This window comes from Bos indicus x Bos taurus, chromosome 24, assembly GCF_003369695.1.
Source record: "Bos indicus x Bos taurus breed Angus x Brahman F1 hybrid chromosome 24, Bos_hybrid_MaternalHap_v2.0, whole genome shotgun sequence".
Classification (NCBI taxonomy): Eukaryota; Metazoa; Chordata; class Mammalia; order Artiodactyla; family Bovidae; genus Bos; species Bos indicus x Bos taurus.
In genome coordinates this window covers 32,881,265-32,896,712 of record NC_040099.1, presented here as the reverse complement: position 1 = coordinate 32,896,712, position 15,448 = coordinate 32,881,265, and the positions used below count along the sequence as shown (strand labels likewise).

At 46.4% G+C, this 15,448-nt stretch overlaps 1 protein-coding gene across 2 annotated transcripts in view; it reads left to right on the top strand.

The window, feature by feature from the left end:
* LAMA3 (laminin subunit alpha 3) overlaps positions 1-14,968 on the top strand; it is a 250,109-nt gene extending 235,141 nt beyond the window's left edge. For both annotated transcript variants that reach the window (XM_027525882.1, XM_027525883.1), the window contains 8 exons: positions 189-358; positions 4,730-4,913; positions 6,550-6,690; positions 9,585-9,744; positions 9,844-9,974; positions 12,030-12,123; positions 13,529-13,648; positions 14,420-14,968. In XM_027525882.1, the coding sequence (XP_027381683.1) occupies positions 189-358; positions 4,730-4,913; positions 6,550-6,690; positions 9,585-9,744; positions 9,844-9,974; positions 12,030-12,123; positions 13,529-13,648; positions 14,420-14,565 (1,146 nt within the window). In that variant the 3' untranslated portion in view covers positions 14,566-14,968. The remainder of the gene's footprint in view (positions 1-188; positions 359-4,729; positions 4,914-6,549; positions 6,691-9,584; positions 9,745-9,843; positions 9,975-12,029; positions 12,124-13,528; positions 13,649-14,419) is intronic.
* Positions 14,969-15,448: the final 480 nt, after the last annotated feature.

Below are 15,448 nucleotides of genomic sequence, written 5' to 3'. Positions count from 1 at the left end.
GTACCATGTACCACAGACCTGTGTAAGATGGGAGCAACATGCACCCTCCCCAGAATGAATTCATTCTTATTGAATTCAGCTCTTAGAATCAAAAGTCAAAACTGAGCAAGGCACTTAGCTAGACAGGCGTTCTCCACCCTTCCCCCAGATAATTAGCTGTCCTGATTTTTGGTTTCTCTCCCACACAGCCATTGCAGGATGCGCCAGCCATCTCCCCGAGGAGCTCAAAGGCATGGAGAGAAGCTCAGTCTTGCCCACCACTTCCAGGCGTCCAGACCAGCCACAGAGCCCTCCGGTTTGGGGACAGTCCCACGAGCCACTTGCTATTCATGCTTCCCCAGGAGTTGCTGAAATCCAGGTATTATTTCATGTTTTTGCCCCACGCCAACTCAGACTCTGACTCTATGTAGGATTCTACACTAGGGCAGGCTAACTGCCATGATGCCAGGCACTTGCCACTGAGGAAGGGGCTGGTTGTTGTTTAGTCACTTAATCATGTCCAGCTCTTTGTGAAACCATGGACGGTAGCCCGCCAGGCTCCTCTGTCCTTGGGGTTCCCCAGGCAAGAGTAGTGAAGTGGGTTGCCATGCCCTCCTCCAAGGGATCTTCCTGACACAGGGATCAAACCTGTGTCTCCTGCTTGGCAGGAGGATTCTTTACTGCTGAGCCACGTGGGAAGTCCAGTGAAGTGGGGAACAACCTTGTTTATGAAAAGAGGTCCTGGCCTGCCCAGTACACAGAGCCCAGCCACTGGAGCAGCCTTCCTCCATGTGGCCAGAGGCACACGTGACAGGTGCTGCTCAGACCCTGAAACAATCAGTTCAGCTCTGGTTTAGAACTGACAGTGTGCTAAAAATAAGACCGATATGTCTTTCCAAAGCTGCTATTTATTTCTGTGATACATCACCTTTCTTCTCCTGCATTCTACAGTCAGAGAAAAATCATTCTTTCAGGAAGACTTGGTGCCAGATAACATCATCTTTAGAGAATACATTGGGACGTTTTGTGCTAACAAGTTGCATCACTTTGGGGGAGGAGGGAAAGAGCAGAGATATTAATTGTGTCAGGAAAAAAAGAAAGGCGAGGCTTGTCATTTTCATATAATTTGAAGGAGACATAAATAAAACGTTGCCCAGAATTCTTTGGTGACTTATCTATGAGGCAGAATTGCCCGAAAGTCAAAAAGACCTGGCTTTCCCATCTTGGCTTTCCATCCACTTGCTCAGCCACTGGCTCACTGTGTGACCTCATGCCACAAGCCAGTTCAGGTCCTGGGGGTGCAGATATCAAGATGAGATTAGATGTGCAAGAGAATGGCTGTTCCTCTGGAAGATAAAAGGAGGGAGCAGGAGCTGGTGGGGAGAGCCTTCAGCTAAGACATGGCTGGGGTACTGTGAAAGGAGAGGGGAAGGCAGACAGAGGTGGGAAGAGCCTCAGACAGCAGGGAAGCTCCGAGGAAGTCAGGCTGGCGGGTGGGCATCGCAAGCAAAGATCATCACCAGTGTTGGCAGAATGGCTTGGCTCTTTTCTGCTGAGCTTGATGTGTGGCTGGGAGTCACTGGGTGCCACTGCGGTTCTGAAAGAGGGCCAGCTGGGTGCTGCCAGACGGCGGTGCCCCAGCAGTGGGGTCTCCTGAACAGAGCTCTGAGGGGCAACTCCAAGGCCACCATACTCTGCTGTTCAGCTTGTCTAATTATACCACGTTTAAACGTGGCATAATTACACCTGCCTCACATGTTTCCACAAATTCTTCAAATCTCAGTTTTCTCATCAGTCAAATAGGGTTGGTAATGTCTTGCTTGGAGGGAGGAGAGGTCATAGGTTGGAATGAGCTGGCCCTCGGAGGGCTCAGTGAGCAAGTGTGTGATTCTCAGGGAGGTGTGAAAGCCGGAAGGGGAGGGGCTGAGTGTGTGAAAGCCAAAAGGGGAGAGGCCAAGCTCTGAAGGTGACCCTCAGCCCCCAGCTCAGACTCCAGTAGACTCGTGGACATTATGGAGATCCCTGATTTGGCAAAGCTGTATCAGTGGGAGACAGGCAGACAGCAGAGGTGGTGACCTTCTCAGCTGTCTGCCCCTCCTGGGCCGACCCCGCTCCCCAGCGCTGCTCTTTCAGTCACGCTGACCATGATGGCAGCAGTCTCCCTGGGATGCTGCATGCACTGCCCTTTCCCCACCCTTCAGCCTCCCTCCCCACTTCCCCAGCTCTGAGGTTGTTCCGAGAGCTTTGCCTTCCCCCCTCCCTCCATGGCCCCTTCTCTCCTGCATCCTTTCTCAGCACATTCACTGCGACCTATCTGGCTTCCTCTGATGATTGAACCCAGGCATCTTCCCATCCAACACTGAATTATATACAATAAATGGAAAAAGTAATATTCTTAAAGGGAAAGTGGGAAAAAGTAATCCTTAGTACATAGAATTTTAAAATTATTTTAGTCCCCAATACTGTAGCAATCAGAGTGTATTTTCAGGATCTTGCAAGATTTGGACTATTCTGTCATTCTTATCCTGATTTCTATTCTAGCAAGTTTGGTCTCTGCTTTAAAACCCTGTACCACCATTTTAGGGACTTCCCTGGTAGCTCAGTTGGTAAAGAATCCGCCTGTAATGCAGGAGACACTGGTTCAATTCCTGGGTCTGGAAGATCCGCTGGAGAAGGGGGAGGCTACCCACGCCAGTATTCTTGGGCTTCCATAGTGGCTCAGCTGGTAAAGAATCCACCTGCAATGCGGGAGACATGGGTTTGATACCTGGGTTGGGAGGATCCCCTAGAGAAAGGAAAGGCTACCCACTCCAGTATTCTGGCCTGGAGAATTCCATGGACTGATTGCAAAGAGTCAGACATGACTGAGCGACTTCCCCTTTCACCACCATTTTAACCTCTGGGTGAATGTAAAAAAAATGCTTCTTTGCTCTCTGCCTTACCTTCCAATCCTCAGCAATAAAGACTCATAGCTGCAGTACAATATGCCAGGATTTGAAGCTACTGATGTCTTTTTGGGGTGTTAGTCAGTTAGTCTTTTCTGAAAGAAAATTGCTTTAAGAAATAATGCTGGAAAGCAAATGTCAAGTCCAATAACAAAGCACACATATGTAAAGTACTTTAATTCTGTAGCAAGTTCTAATATCCTCCTCAAATTGGCTAACCCTCGTTCTCCAAACCTCCGCACTAAGACGCAGCTACACGAAGAGACATGCTGAGCAGTGTCACCATCTGGTCGGTTTAATCTCACAAATATAGATTTCTATTTCATTTTGAGGAACTCTACCCTCAAGGAAACTTGCAAATCTGAAGAATGAAAGTGCATCTCCAGGTTTGCTCAGCCCCACAGTATTAAAAAGCAAAGAGATGTAATAGTGTCAGTATTTCTTCTACTTCCTGATTCTGCCTCCACATTTTCCATTTAATTCAATTCAGTAACTGTTTCTTAGGGCTTCCCAGGTGGTGGTGGAGGTAAAGAAGCTGCCTGCCAATGCAGGAGACAGATGCGGGTTCCATCCCTGAGTCAGGAAAATCCCCTGGAGGAGGGCATGGCAACCCGCTCCAGTATTCTTGCCTGGAAAATCCCATGGACAGAGGAACCTGGCAGGCTACAGTCCACTGGACATGACTTAGCGAGTAAACCTCAACCAGGGCATCTACACACCACAAACCAGTCCAAGAATGAAACATCCATTCTTTCATTCTCAGAGCTCATCATGGTGCCTTGTACATATGACCCACTCATTAAGTATTTGTTGAATGAATAAGTAAATGGATGAATGGATGTGAGTTTGCATAGAAAGTAAAGCTTGCTTAGCCACATGTGCCTATGTGCAACCATCATGCAAAGGAATATTAACTTTAACTCTCTGCTTTTACTGCATGATGCTTGCTCAATTCCTGTTCCATCAAAGGTGAGGTATTAAGGTCTGAGAAACATAAGGGTGGGCAAGAGAAGGTGGATCTGGACTTCTGTGCATCTGTGTTAAGTATATCTTACAGAAAGAAAATGCTTAACTCGAATCCTTGTTGTTCAAGTTTTTCCCTGACTTTTCCTCGCAACTTTCTTTTCCCTGCATGTATATGAAATAGAAAGCATATTCATTGGGTTTAAAGATTGAGGCTGCTCAGTGAAATAAGACAGTTTCAAAAAGACAAATATTGTATGATTCTGTTTCTATGAAACACCTAGAACAGTCAGATTTTTAGAGACAGAAAGCAGAATGGTGGTTGCTACGCACTGCGGGGAGGAGGGAATACAGAGCTGTTGTTTAATGTGTAGGGAGTTTCAGTTTTACAAGATGAAAAGAGTTCTGGAGATTTGCTGCACAACAGTGAAGGTACTTACCACTTGTGAGCTGTATTCTTAAAAATGGTTAAGATGCTAAGCTTTATGTTATGTATATTTTACCATAATTTTCTAAAATGCAGATTTTTTTTTAAAGTAGGTCATCTTCTTCCTTGCCATTCACTGGGACTTACATCGCTCGCTGAGGTTGTCATAAAACTTCCTCTTATTCCCCAACACAATAAGGAAATTATACAACAAAACTTTTAACTGCTGAAAAACAAGCTTTTAAAACTCCCAGAGAAACAGGTTGTTTAATCAATTACATGCCTTAGTTTATTCACTTAAATTATGGAGTAGTGGGGGGCTGCTCCTCACCCTCTCTCCTGACTTTAGAGATTTGGAGAAACACGACAAACCTCTTGTTTTCCTTCTTTGCCTTTTGCTGTCTTTCCCCTGCAGGTCACAGTTTGCCGTGGATGTGCTGACAACAGCGTCCAGAGGGCTCGTGTTTTATACGGGGACTAGGAGCTCCTTTATGGCTCTTTATCTTTCAAAAGGACGGCTGGTCTTTGCCCTGGGGGCAGAAGGGAAAAAACTGAAACTCAAAAGCAAAGAGAAGTGCAATGACGGGAAGTGGCACACGGTGAGCTCTGGGGCTGCCTTAGATCCTCCCCCGGGGCCAAGTTCACTGCCAGTAGCTGAAGACGGAAGTCTCAGCATTCTTCCAGGCAGGAGGGCACGAACACTGGGAGAGCGCGTGTGGTTAGAGGCACCGAGCACCCAGCATCTCAGCCCAGAGACTCCTGCACGTGCCATGCATGGATGTCATCCTAGATGCCAAGACGGGCTTTCCTCTCTGCTTCTTCACATCCTCCCCGCCTCACAGTTCTGTGGACTGCTCCTTGCTTGATCCTGTCCTTGCCCCCTGGACCATTTTTCTCCTTCAAGACAATTTCCAGGTCTCCAGAGCCTTCTCTGAGTCTGGAATGCTTTCTCTAGAGCACAGGTATAAGGGCCCACATCCTCAGCATCTCAGCTCTTGCCTAAAGGCATCCTGGGGTTAAAGAAATGCAGTTTAAGGCAAGTGTGTGCATGCATGCTAAATTGCTTCAGTCATGTCTGACTCTTTGTGACCCTATACACTGTAGCCCACCAGGCTCCTCTGTCCATGGACTTCTCCATGGCAAGAATACTGAAGTAGGTTGCCATTCCCCTCTCCTGGGGATCTTCCAAGTCAGGGATCGAACCCAGGTCTCTTGCATTACAAGCAGATTCTTTACCATCTGAGCCACCAGGGATGCAGGATGAGGCAGGCCCAGGTCATTTAAGCACTGGATTAGGTGAGGATTTGGGATTTTATTCTGAGTATCTGAAGCTTTTAGAGAGTCTAAAACTTAAAAAAAAAAGCATTACATGATCAGCTTTATCTTTTCAAAACCCTCTTTAACTGAAGCATTTAAAAAGGAGCAAAAGTAGAAAACCAGATGGATGCTGTTGCCTTTGGTTCAAGAGACCAGGGCAGAGGGGGAGAGAGTGGATGTGTCTGAAGGCAGAGCCCAGAGTCCTGTGATTTTGGACCAGCATTGGGGTCAGTAGTGGAGATGAGATGGAGAAGATGTGGGGAAGGTGGGTGTGGCTGGGGAAGAATGGTTCTGTTGTGAATATCCTTCGATCCAGTTGCCTGTAAGACATCCACGCCCAGGTGTCAGAAGACGCTGGAGGCCAGCAGTCACAGCTGGGCATTTACACTGGGGAGCCGTTAGTGAATGGTCTGGTAGCCATGAGGTGGCAGAGTCCACACCAGAGTCCAGGGATCCTGACTTTTAGCAGAGTTGAAAACATTTGCTCCTCTTGTTAGACAAGAAGTAACCCTCGGTCTCTTCTCCAGGGCCCCTGCTCAGAGGAGCGTGTGGCTTTCCCTGTCTCAGCTCTGCACAAACTCTTCCTTCCCCTGCGTTGCATGGATGTGTATTTATTTATGATCCTTTGACTCCAGTTATTTGTCTTTTGTCTAAGTTTCCAGGCCAGCTATTTATTTTTGTTCACTTATGAGAGTCTTTTTTTAGTTCATGTTTTAAGCTCACTCTGGTTAATACCTAACATAATCTTACAAAATAAGGATGATGAAAAACACTAGGGAAAAAAATCTCTTGATTTTTTTCAAAGCTACTTGAAGGGACAGAAACTTTTTTTTTTTTTAATTCCTGTGACCACTAATAAACTACAATGCCAGCTGTTGAAGGTAAGAATACAGTTAACTTATTTTCTTTATCCTTAAGGTGACATTTGGGCAAGATGGAGGCAAGGGGCGCTTGGTTGTGGATGGTCTGAGGACCCGGGAGGGACATTTGCCTGGAAATTCCACCATCAGCCTCAGAGCACCAGTTTACCTGGGATCGGCTCCATCAGGGAAGCCAAAGGTAAATAGGAATGCTTCGGAGCCATAGATGAGAACATGTCACCTTCTAAGTTTTATTCAGGTGTATCAAAATACTTTAAATTATTTTAAAAACCGAATCTGTGTTTTAATGTTATTTAACATGTTATAAGATAAAATTATTCCAAGAACCAATCTTGGGGAAAATTTGGGCTGAGGGAAAAGTCACCAGTCTGTCTGTCCCCAGAAGGAGGGGCACGTGCCTCTGTGGCCACAGGGCTAAGCTCTGTGGGTGCCCCTTCCCTCATCTCCTCCACGAAGCCAGAGTGCTCACGGCCCTGGTTACTTGGGGTGGCCGAATCCACCCATCACTCTTCTCCCAGATTTGCCCTTTTCACTCACGAAGTGAACATGGGCCTGTCAACAGTTCCGCCCAGGGACTGTCTTCTGGCAAATGCACTACCAGACGCTCAGCCCCTCCTGCCCCTTCCCTCTCCACGGGCACCCCTTCTGGTGTGAGGGTGCCCATTCTGGTGTGAGGGAAGGGATCAAACTCCATTCTGGGCTGGAAATTGACTTAATTAAAACAGGGCACTTCTGCCGGAGTGGGTTCTAGACAGTCAGGCTGACCTGGCCTTACCTGTGATGTCTCCACAGGGCTCATCCTGGCCCACTTGAGTTTTACACTGGGGTTTGGGCCAAAGCCCCAGCCAGTCAAAGTACTGTTTTACTCTTTGTATATAGTAACTGCTATATATGTATCACAAGTAATATGTAACGTAATTTATGTATTATCTACTATGTTATAATGTATAACATGTAGCCTCTACATATATACTGTATACTGTATAATCTATACATATATAATGTAACACATGTATAATGGATAACATGTTAATTGCTAAGGAGGTTACTCATTGCTTGTTTTTCTGCAGCCTCTGTACCTGTTTCTCAGAGAAATCACAGGACAGGGTAGCAATTCAGGGGCACAATTTGGATGCTCTCTTGACTTGGATAAATCACAGTCGACATCCTAAAGTCGGACACAACCAGTCGCACCCCACTTACAACATCCTTTGCATGCAAGGTCCTGTTTGCAGCCTTCCTTCACCCCGAGGAGGGAAACCACTGGATCGCCCTCCTCCACATCCTTTCAAAGGGCAGGCAACATCCAGTCCCCCAGTGGCTACCTCAAGACACACAGAGTCTTTGGGGATTCCAAGTTAGGTTACGGCCTGTCCTGGAGGCTCTGAGCATCATGTCAGATACAGGCTCATCATTGTTCATGACAGCAAATCTGAAGAAATTAGAAATTTCACTGGAGGCCCAATCAGTACTCTGTTGTTGACGCCAACACCGCATGCCTCTAGAATGCCATGGGATTCCCTTAAAATGATTGTGTCTTGCATCTGTCTTGTAGGATGTCAGAGTCCTAAAGGCATTTACTCCACAAGAGTGCTGAGGGATTTTATTCAGCAATTTATTAACTTTTTGGAGAGCTTGAAGGAAGTTATAGCTCCTCTCCCTGGGAAAATGCACTGGACTTCTGATATATAATTTAAGGGATCAGAGAACCCCAGAAGCTCATCCCCAGGCCCCAAGTGAGGAGCCCTTGTTCCAGGCCCACTCTGGGCAGCTGTGGGGCTCCACGCAGGCCCTTTGATCCCATCCCCTGTGTCTGATCTTAACCCCTCCAGCATTTGTGAATCATTGATGGTGCACCGGGCCCAACAATGTAGGAGCTTTTTTACACTTTATTATTTTGGGAATGTTTTGGCCTCTTTTTTCAGTCAGCTGCCCTGCCTTAAGCTATCACACAGGCTCATGAAACTCTAAAGTATTTTGTACCTGCAAAGAGATGTGGAGATCTGTGAACTGCAAGGTGGAAATTCCCCCTTGTTGCAGCTCTGATGGTGGCCTGGGGTACCCTCTATTCTTGTTTCTCGAGCTTTTTATTTTATATTGGTGTAGAGCCAATTAATAATGTTGTGATAGTTTCAGGTGGACAGGATAGGGACTCAGCCATACATAGACATGTAGCCATTCTCCCCTAAATTCCCCTCCTATCCAGGCTGCCATGAGACATTAGACATAGTTCCATGTGCTATACAGTAGCTCCTTGTTGGTTATCCATTTGAAATATAGCAGTGTGTACATGCTCATCCCAAAGTCCCTATCTATCCCTTCCTCCCAGCAACCCTAAGTTCTCTTAAGTCTGTGAGTCTCTTTCTGTTTTGTAAGTAAGTTCATTTGTATCATTTCTCTTTAGATTCCACATATAAGGGATGTCATATGGTTTTTCTCCTTCTCTGTCTGACTTACTTCACTCAATATGACAATCTCTAGGTCCATCCACCAGAGAAGGCAATGGCACCCCACTCCAGTACTCTTGCCAAGAAAATCCCATGGATGGAGGAGCCTGGTAGGCTGCAGTCCATGGGGTCACTAAGAGTCGGACACGACTGAGCGACTTCACTTTCACTTTTCACTTTCAAGCATTGGAGAAGGAAATGGCAACTCACTCCAGTGTTCTTGCCTGGAGAATCCCAGGGACAGGAAGCCTGGTGGGCTGCCGTCTATGGGGTCGCACAGAGTCGGACACGACTGAAGCGACTTAGCAGCAGCAGCAGCCATCCACATTGCTGCAAATACACCCCCTCTATTCTTGATTCCACACCAGGAAGCCATCTCCACCGCCCCTGCTCTCTGCACACACACCCCTTGATTTAGCAATACCTTCAAACTTTGACCACCCACGAGACACGTGGTATCCATGTTTTCTGGCACCATGGAGGGAGCCAGAATGGACCGGTCAGGCCCACCTGACTCTTGGAAGCAGGATGGATGGATCCCCCTCCTTCCTGCTTTTTTGAACAACCTGTGCATTTCTGGGAGCTGTGGGTCATGCAGTTTGCTTTCTCTTCTGCTTGATTGTAGAGCCTCCCCCAGAACAGCTTTGTGGGCTGCCTGAGGAACTTTCAGTTGGATCTGAAACCCCTGGAAACCCCTTCTGCAAGTTTTGGGGTGTCTCCGTGCTTGGGTAGCTCTTTGGAGAAAGGCATTTATTTCTCCCAAGAAGGAGGTCATATCATCCTAGGTAAGGAGCAGTTTGGAAGCATTTCAATCTTCATAGCCTTGATTATCCTTTTTCTTGAATTATGATGTGTTACCTGTTTCCTTAATTTTCTTTTGAAAGCTAACTCTGTGTCGCTGGGGCCAGAATTTAAGCTTGTTTTCAGCATTCGTCCGAGAAGCCTCACTGGAATTCTCATTCACATTGGAAGTCAACCCGGGCAGCACTTATGTGTTTATATGGAAGGAGGAAAGGTACGTGGTCCTCTGATGACATGGGAGCGGGTGTGAATCTGTATAAGAACCACGTTCTGTTCCTGGAGACCAAGGCAGGTGAAGTTATGGTAGAGTGGAACCCGATCTCGTGTTTAAGAGACATAACTTCAGGGCTACTCTTTTGGTTTAGCAAGTAATTTGGTTGTCATGTTTTCTGTTCTTTATCTTTAAAGTTGGGCAGATGCAAACAGACTGGGCTGAATTTCAGCTCCACCACTTAGTTAAATGGCCCTAGGGACCTTACTTAACCTCTTTCAGACTCACTCTCTTTATCTTTAAAAAGAGAATAGGACTTCCCTGGCAGTCCAGTGGTGAAGACTTTGAGCTTCCGATGCAGGGGGTGCAGTTTCAGTCCCTCAAGGACCTAAGATCCCACATACTGTGTGGCGTGGCAAAAAAAGGGAAAAACTAATTAAAACGTGGAGAATAATGCTTATTATATCTGAGGGCTTTTGTCCAACAGAAGAGAAGCTGCTGTATGCAAACAGTTTCATTTTTCTCACCTCCGCTTCACCCTTGTCACGTCTCTCCTTTTATTCATAAGGGCAGGACCAGAATTCACGAGATGGATTTTCTCACCAGCTGTCTACACTGTGTTACACCCAGGCCCGTGGCCCTGTGTCCTCTGGGTCAGTTTCCCCTGACCCTGTCTACACGGCGCACCGGCCTTTCCCTGCAGTCAGGCTGATCACCGGGTTTGCATTCCGCCTTCCTTCAGCTTTTCCTGGATTCCTTCTTCAGTGCATGCTGCTGCTCCATCCTTCCCATCACTCACAGGCCTACTCCATATCTTATTTTTAACCCCCACATTTACCTCTTACCTTTTTAAAACGTATTTATTTATTTATTTGGTTGCGCTGAGTCTTAGTTGTGGCATGTGGGATCGGACCCAGGCCCCCAGCACTGGGAGCATGAAATCTTAGTCACTGGACCACCAGCGAAGTCCATCTCTTACCTTTTCAAAAAAATCTCTTTAAAACCAAATTCTTCCAGGAAGCTTCTCTCAATTAAGACCTTAAGGCAAAGATTGATAATAATGCCATTTTCTTGTACCTCTATCCTTCCAGTTTATTAAACATGAGGGAAAACTCTCAGGATAAAATATAGTAGCCCAAACTCTTGGATGCTTTTTTGATTAAGCTGCAGCGTGAAGTGTGAGCAGTCCTCTCGTGGGCCAGAGGAACGAGCAGCTGTGCTTAACAGTGGTGCAGACAAGCCTTGCGTTTCATGGGAGGGGTTGGGAAATGCCTCCACTGAGAGCTTCTGGATAGGAAAACATCCGTCCCCCTGAAACAAAATCCAGACCCCGTAACCTTCCTAACTAACAGCTGTGACACTGTTTAGCTTGAAAATTGCCCAAGAAGAGGCTGCACTGTCTGAGGACCTGCAAATTAAATGTAAATTATTTATCCACATGCTTATTTCAGTCCTCTCATTTCCTTGACCTTGATTCAGCCCATGGAGGGTCCTGGCCCAGAGTGGGAATGCGGGATTCTGCACTATAGCACGTTGAGTGCCTGACCCTGGCATGTGCCCAGAGCAGACTCTGTTGGTTAGCCTGCTGAATTCCTCGGACGAGAACCCTCCTGAAGGCCTATGTTCAGGGAATTACATAATTGGCTGGCCTTTTTAGCAGCGTGTAGGCCTCAGCCAGCATTTTTGCCTTCCAAATTTCACATGTCCTCCTAAACAATCCTACTATCACATGCTAATAACTCAGGCAGGTCTTGGAGGCTAATCAGTAACTTTTGAGTTGATCTGATGGGATCAGGGTTGAGGGTCAGAGGAAAGGCTCCTTGCCTTTGGCATCGGGTTCAGGCCAGGCCCTGGGTTTGCAGCTCACATGCCTGAAAGGGATGCTGCAGAGAGATGCTTATGTAGCCTTGGCCCCCATGTGACCACCTGGTACGGGTGGGGGCACCCATATTTCAAGGGCTCCTGGGAGGTCAGGGTGCAAGGGCTGGGAAGGGACTTGGCAGAACATGGGCTCCACCTGCCTTTCCGAAGGAAATAGGAAATGCATGTGTGTTCCAGGTCACGGCCTCTGTGGGCAGTGAGGCAGGTGAGGTCTTGACATCGGTGACACCCAAGCAGGCTCTGTGTGATGGACAGTGGCACTCGGTGGCAGGTATGATGTTCAGAAGCCTGTTGTTCACAGGCTGAAACAGTCTCCCTTCCCATCCAGACCTGGAATGTCCCACCGTGGTCTCGGTTCATCCATCCATTAGCATTTGACCAGGGTCAGCCCACCAGGCGAACATTCTGAGAACCTGTCCCTTCTCACTCAGCCCCAGACATATTTGCATAATGCTTGGCTCCAGTTCTCTGTAACACTTTGAGGGTTTTTTTTGTTTGTTTCTTTGTTTTTAAGCCTAGCAAACTGATAAGCTGTGCTTTTTTTTCAAGGTAGGATGACATTGTGACTTAGATTTTGGCTCTAAAGTCAGAAGTAACCAAGTTCAGATCTCAGTTTCAGCCCTTACCTATAAGACCTTGGGCAAGCTACTTAATTTCTCTTTATCTTCAATTTTCTCATCAACACAATGGAGATAAAAATAGTGATACACCTGCCAGGGTTGTGAAAATTATAACGCATATAAAGTGCTTAGCAGTGTCCCGTATAAACTAAGTGCTCAGTAAATGTTTGCTCTTACTATTGTTAAAGTTCATTGTTGGTTTATTTTTTCAACAACCATTTAATATTAATGCTGAAGATTTAGATAAACCACTTGACAGAGAACAGGCACAGCCTCTCAAATTGAATCTGGTATTTTATGAATAACTTGCACATATACGTTTGGTGATATATTAAAATGTATTGGCTAGAATACCAGGGGCTTCCTTGGCGGCTCAGATGGTAAAGAATCTGCCTGCAATGCAGGAGACCCGGGTTCGATCTCTGAGTTGGGAAGATCCCTACTTCAGTGTTCTCGCCTGGCGAGTCCCATGGACAGAGGAGCTTGGTGGGCTACAGTCCATAGAGTTGCAAAGAGTGGGACACGACTGAGCGACTAACACTTTCTTGGCTAAAAGCTAACTCTGTCGCAGTTGGCTAAGGTTTTTAATGTGGGAGGAGTTTTATTTAGAGGGTCAAAAGCCACTGTCTTTGGAGTCAGTTTTCAGAAGTCAGTCCGTGTCTTCTTGGAAAGAACCATCATGGGAACCAAGCATTGGCCTCTGGAGCACAGGAAACTGGGGCTTAAATCCCAGCTTGTTCCGTTTATAACAACTTGTCAAGCTCCTCAGTGGCTGAGGGGGATAGTCTTTTATCTGGGAAACGAATGATAATTTTACTCATGGATTCATTGTAAGGAGTAAGTTCTGTAATATATGTGGAAACACCTAAACAGCACCTGGTGGTGAGAAATTAGTTGAATTTGTGTTAAGGTCAATGGAATTTCCTCAAGCAGCAATCCCTCAGGTCTGACAGGAATGACTTAGAAAGAAGCCAGCGTTGACGTGCAGGTGTAAACGTTACACAGTGGGCAGGGCTCTCCTCAGGTGATAGATCTGACCGCCTCCTTTCCCTCCAGTCACCATAAAACAGCACATCCTTCACCTGAAACTGGACGCAGAGGACAGCTACACGGCCGGACGACACCCCTTCCCGCCGGCCCGCCCTCTGGAGCGTCTATACATTGGAGGCGTGCCAGGTAACTCCCGTGCTGACTTCTCCTACACCATGTCCCTTGTCAACGCTTAACATGTCCGTCTTAACCCAACAAACGCGACGCCCCCACCGCCCACGGCTCATCAGCAGGGCACCCATCTGCTGGACTGTGTAGACAGTGAAGCCCTTTCTCCGGCTTGTGGGGAAACCCGATTGCCAGCAACGGACCATTTCCCAGCAGCCCAGGCCCCATGGCTGTGGCTCCCTAATGTCCCAAGCTGATGATGTATTTATCAACCTCTCTTAAGAGGCCACATGAACCTAGGAGCCTGGTATCACAAAGAATCAGACAAGACCTCAGAAACTGGTCTCTCCCCCTCCAGGCGCTTAGTTATGGTGAGTTATTAAGCCTTGTGGAGCCAGAATGGGGGAATCGGGCAGGTTGAGATGGAGTCAAGTTCAAGACTGGAAGTTTGCCTGGAAAGAGCCTCGTCAGTCTTCATTGTTTTATGTCCTTCCAGATGGTCTGGTTGTTAATTTTATAGGCTTCCATGGCCCATGAAAAAGCACTAGAACTCGGAGTCGCTGTCTGTTGATTTGGCTGTGGACTCTCCTTTGAAGGATGTGAAGAGTAGCCTTGTGGTTGATTTATCACAACAGGGTGTGTTTTGGGTGCCCACTTAAGGCAGGAGATGATGGGGTGGCCTGAGACCTGGGGTACCTTTTGCGCTAAGATTGTCTCTCACCCCACTAAGAAAGCATTTGCTCCACTAAGTAAGAATGATCCATCAAATGCACCTCCTTTTGCTTTCAGGGAATCTGAAAACCCCGAAGCTTCCCGTGTGGACATCCTTTTTTGGCTGCCTGAGGAACATTCAAGTCAACCACATTCCTGTCCCTGTCACTGGAGCTGCAGAAGTTCAGGGGACTGTCAGTCTGAATGGCTGTCCTGACCACTGACTCAGACCCCCTCACCCAGCAAGGAAGTTCATTTCCAGAAGCACTAATGACCCAACACCCCTCCCTCTCCCCTCTCAAGGTCGTTCTTAACTTCAGACACCATCCGAATGCATTTAAGCAGACCTCACTTTTAATTCCAACCACGCGTACCCATCATTTTGGCATTCAGTGCTGCGTATATATTTTAAGTCAAAATCCCATTTCTTAAAGAGGATCAACAAATTGTTACATGCTTCTGGTAATACCATTTTCCACTAAAAGTTCAGTGTCTTTTAAAGAACATTATTTTCCACTTGTTAAAAAAAATAAATGTCTTTCAAAGCACTTCAAAACTACAAACATTTTTACATGCGTCAAGATGTTATAATTTCTGGGGTTGAATAAATGCAGTGTGCTCTTTAAATTATGATGTTTTATTAACATAAAACCATTGGCTTGATGGTCATTATTAATTGTATTAATTCTTCAGCACCTGTTCAGTGTGCAACATACAACACAGTTTTCTACAAATAATCATCAAACACATGCTAGTGAGGGACTGTGTGTGCTCAGTGTTGGGTCTACAGTCACATAGGAGAAGTAATTACTTCTTAGAAGGAATATGCAGTCTGGCACAATACTCACAAAATGGTAACAAACCGAATTAATGAACCTGTAATTCCACGTGACTTCCCACATACAGTCTGCTACCAACCAAGTCTAGATTATGATTTTCAATTCCTTGTGGATAAAAACTTTCTAGTAGAGGAGCTAAGATGGGTGTACTATATGTACTATAATTAAAGCTTTGCATAAGAAGCTAATGGAAGTCAATGGAAAGTAGGAAGCAAATTTTATCTACAAAATAATGAAACCATGAGTACGATACTTTTACCCAGCACCA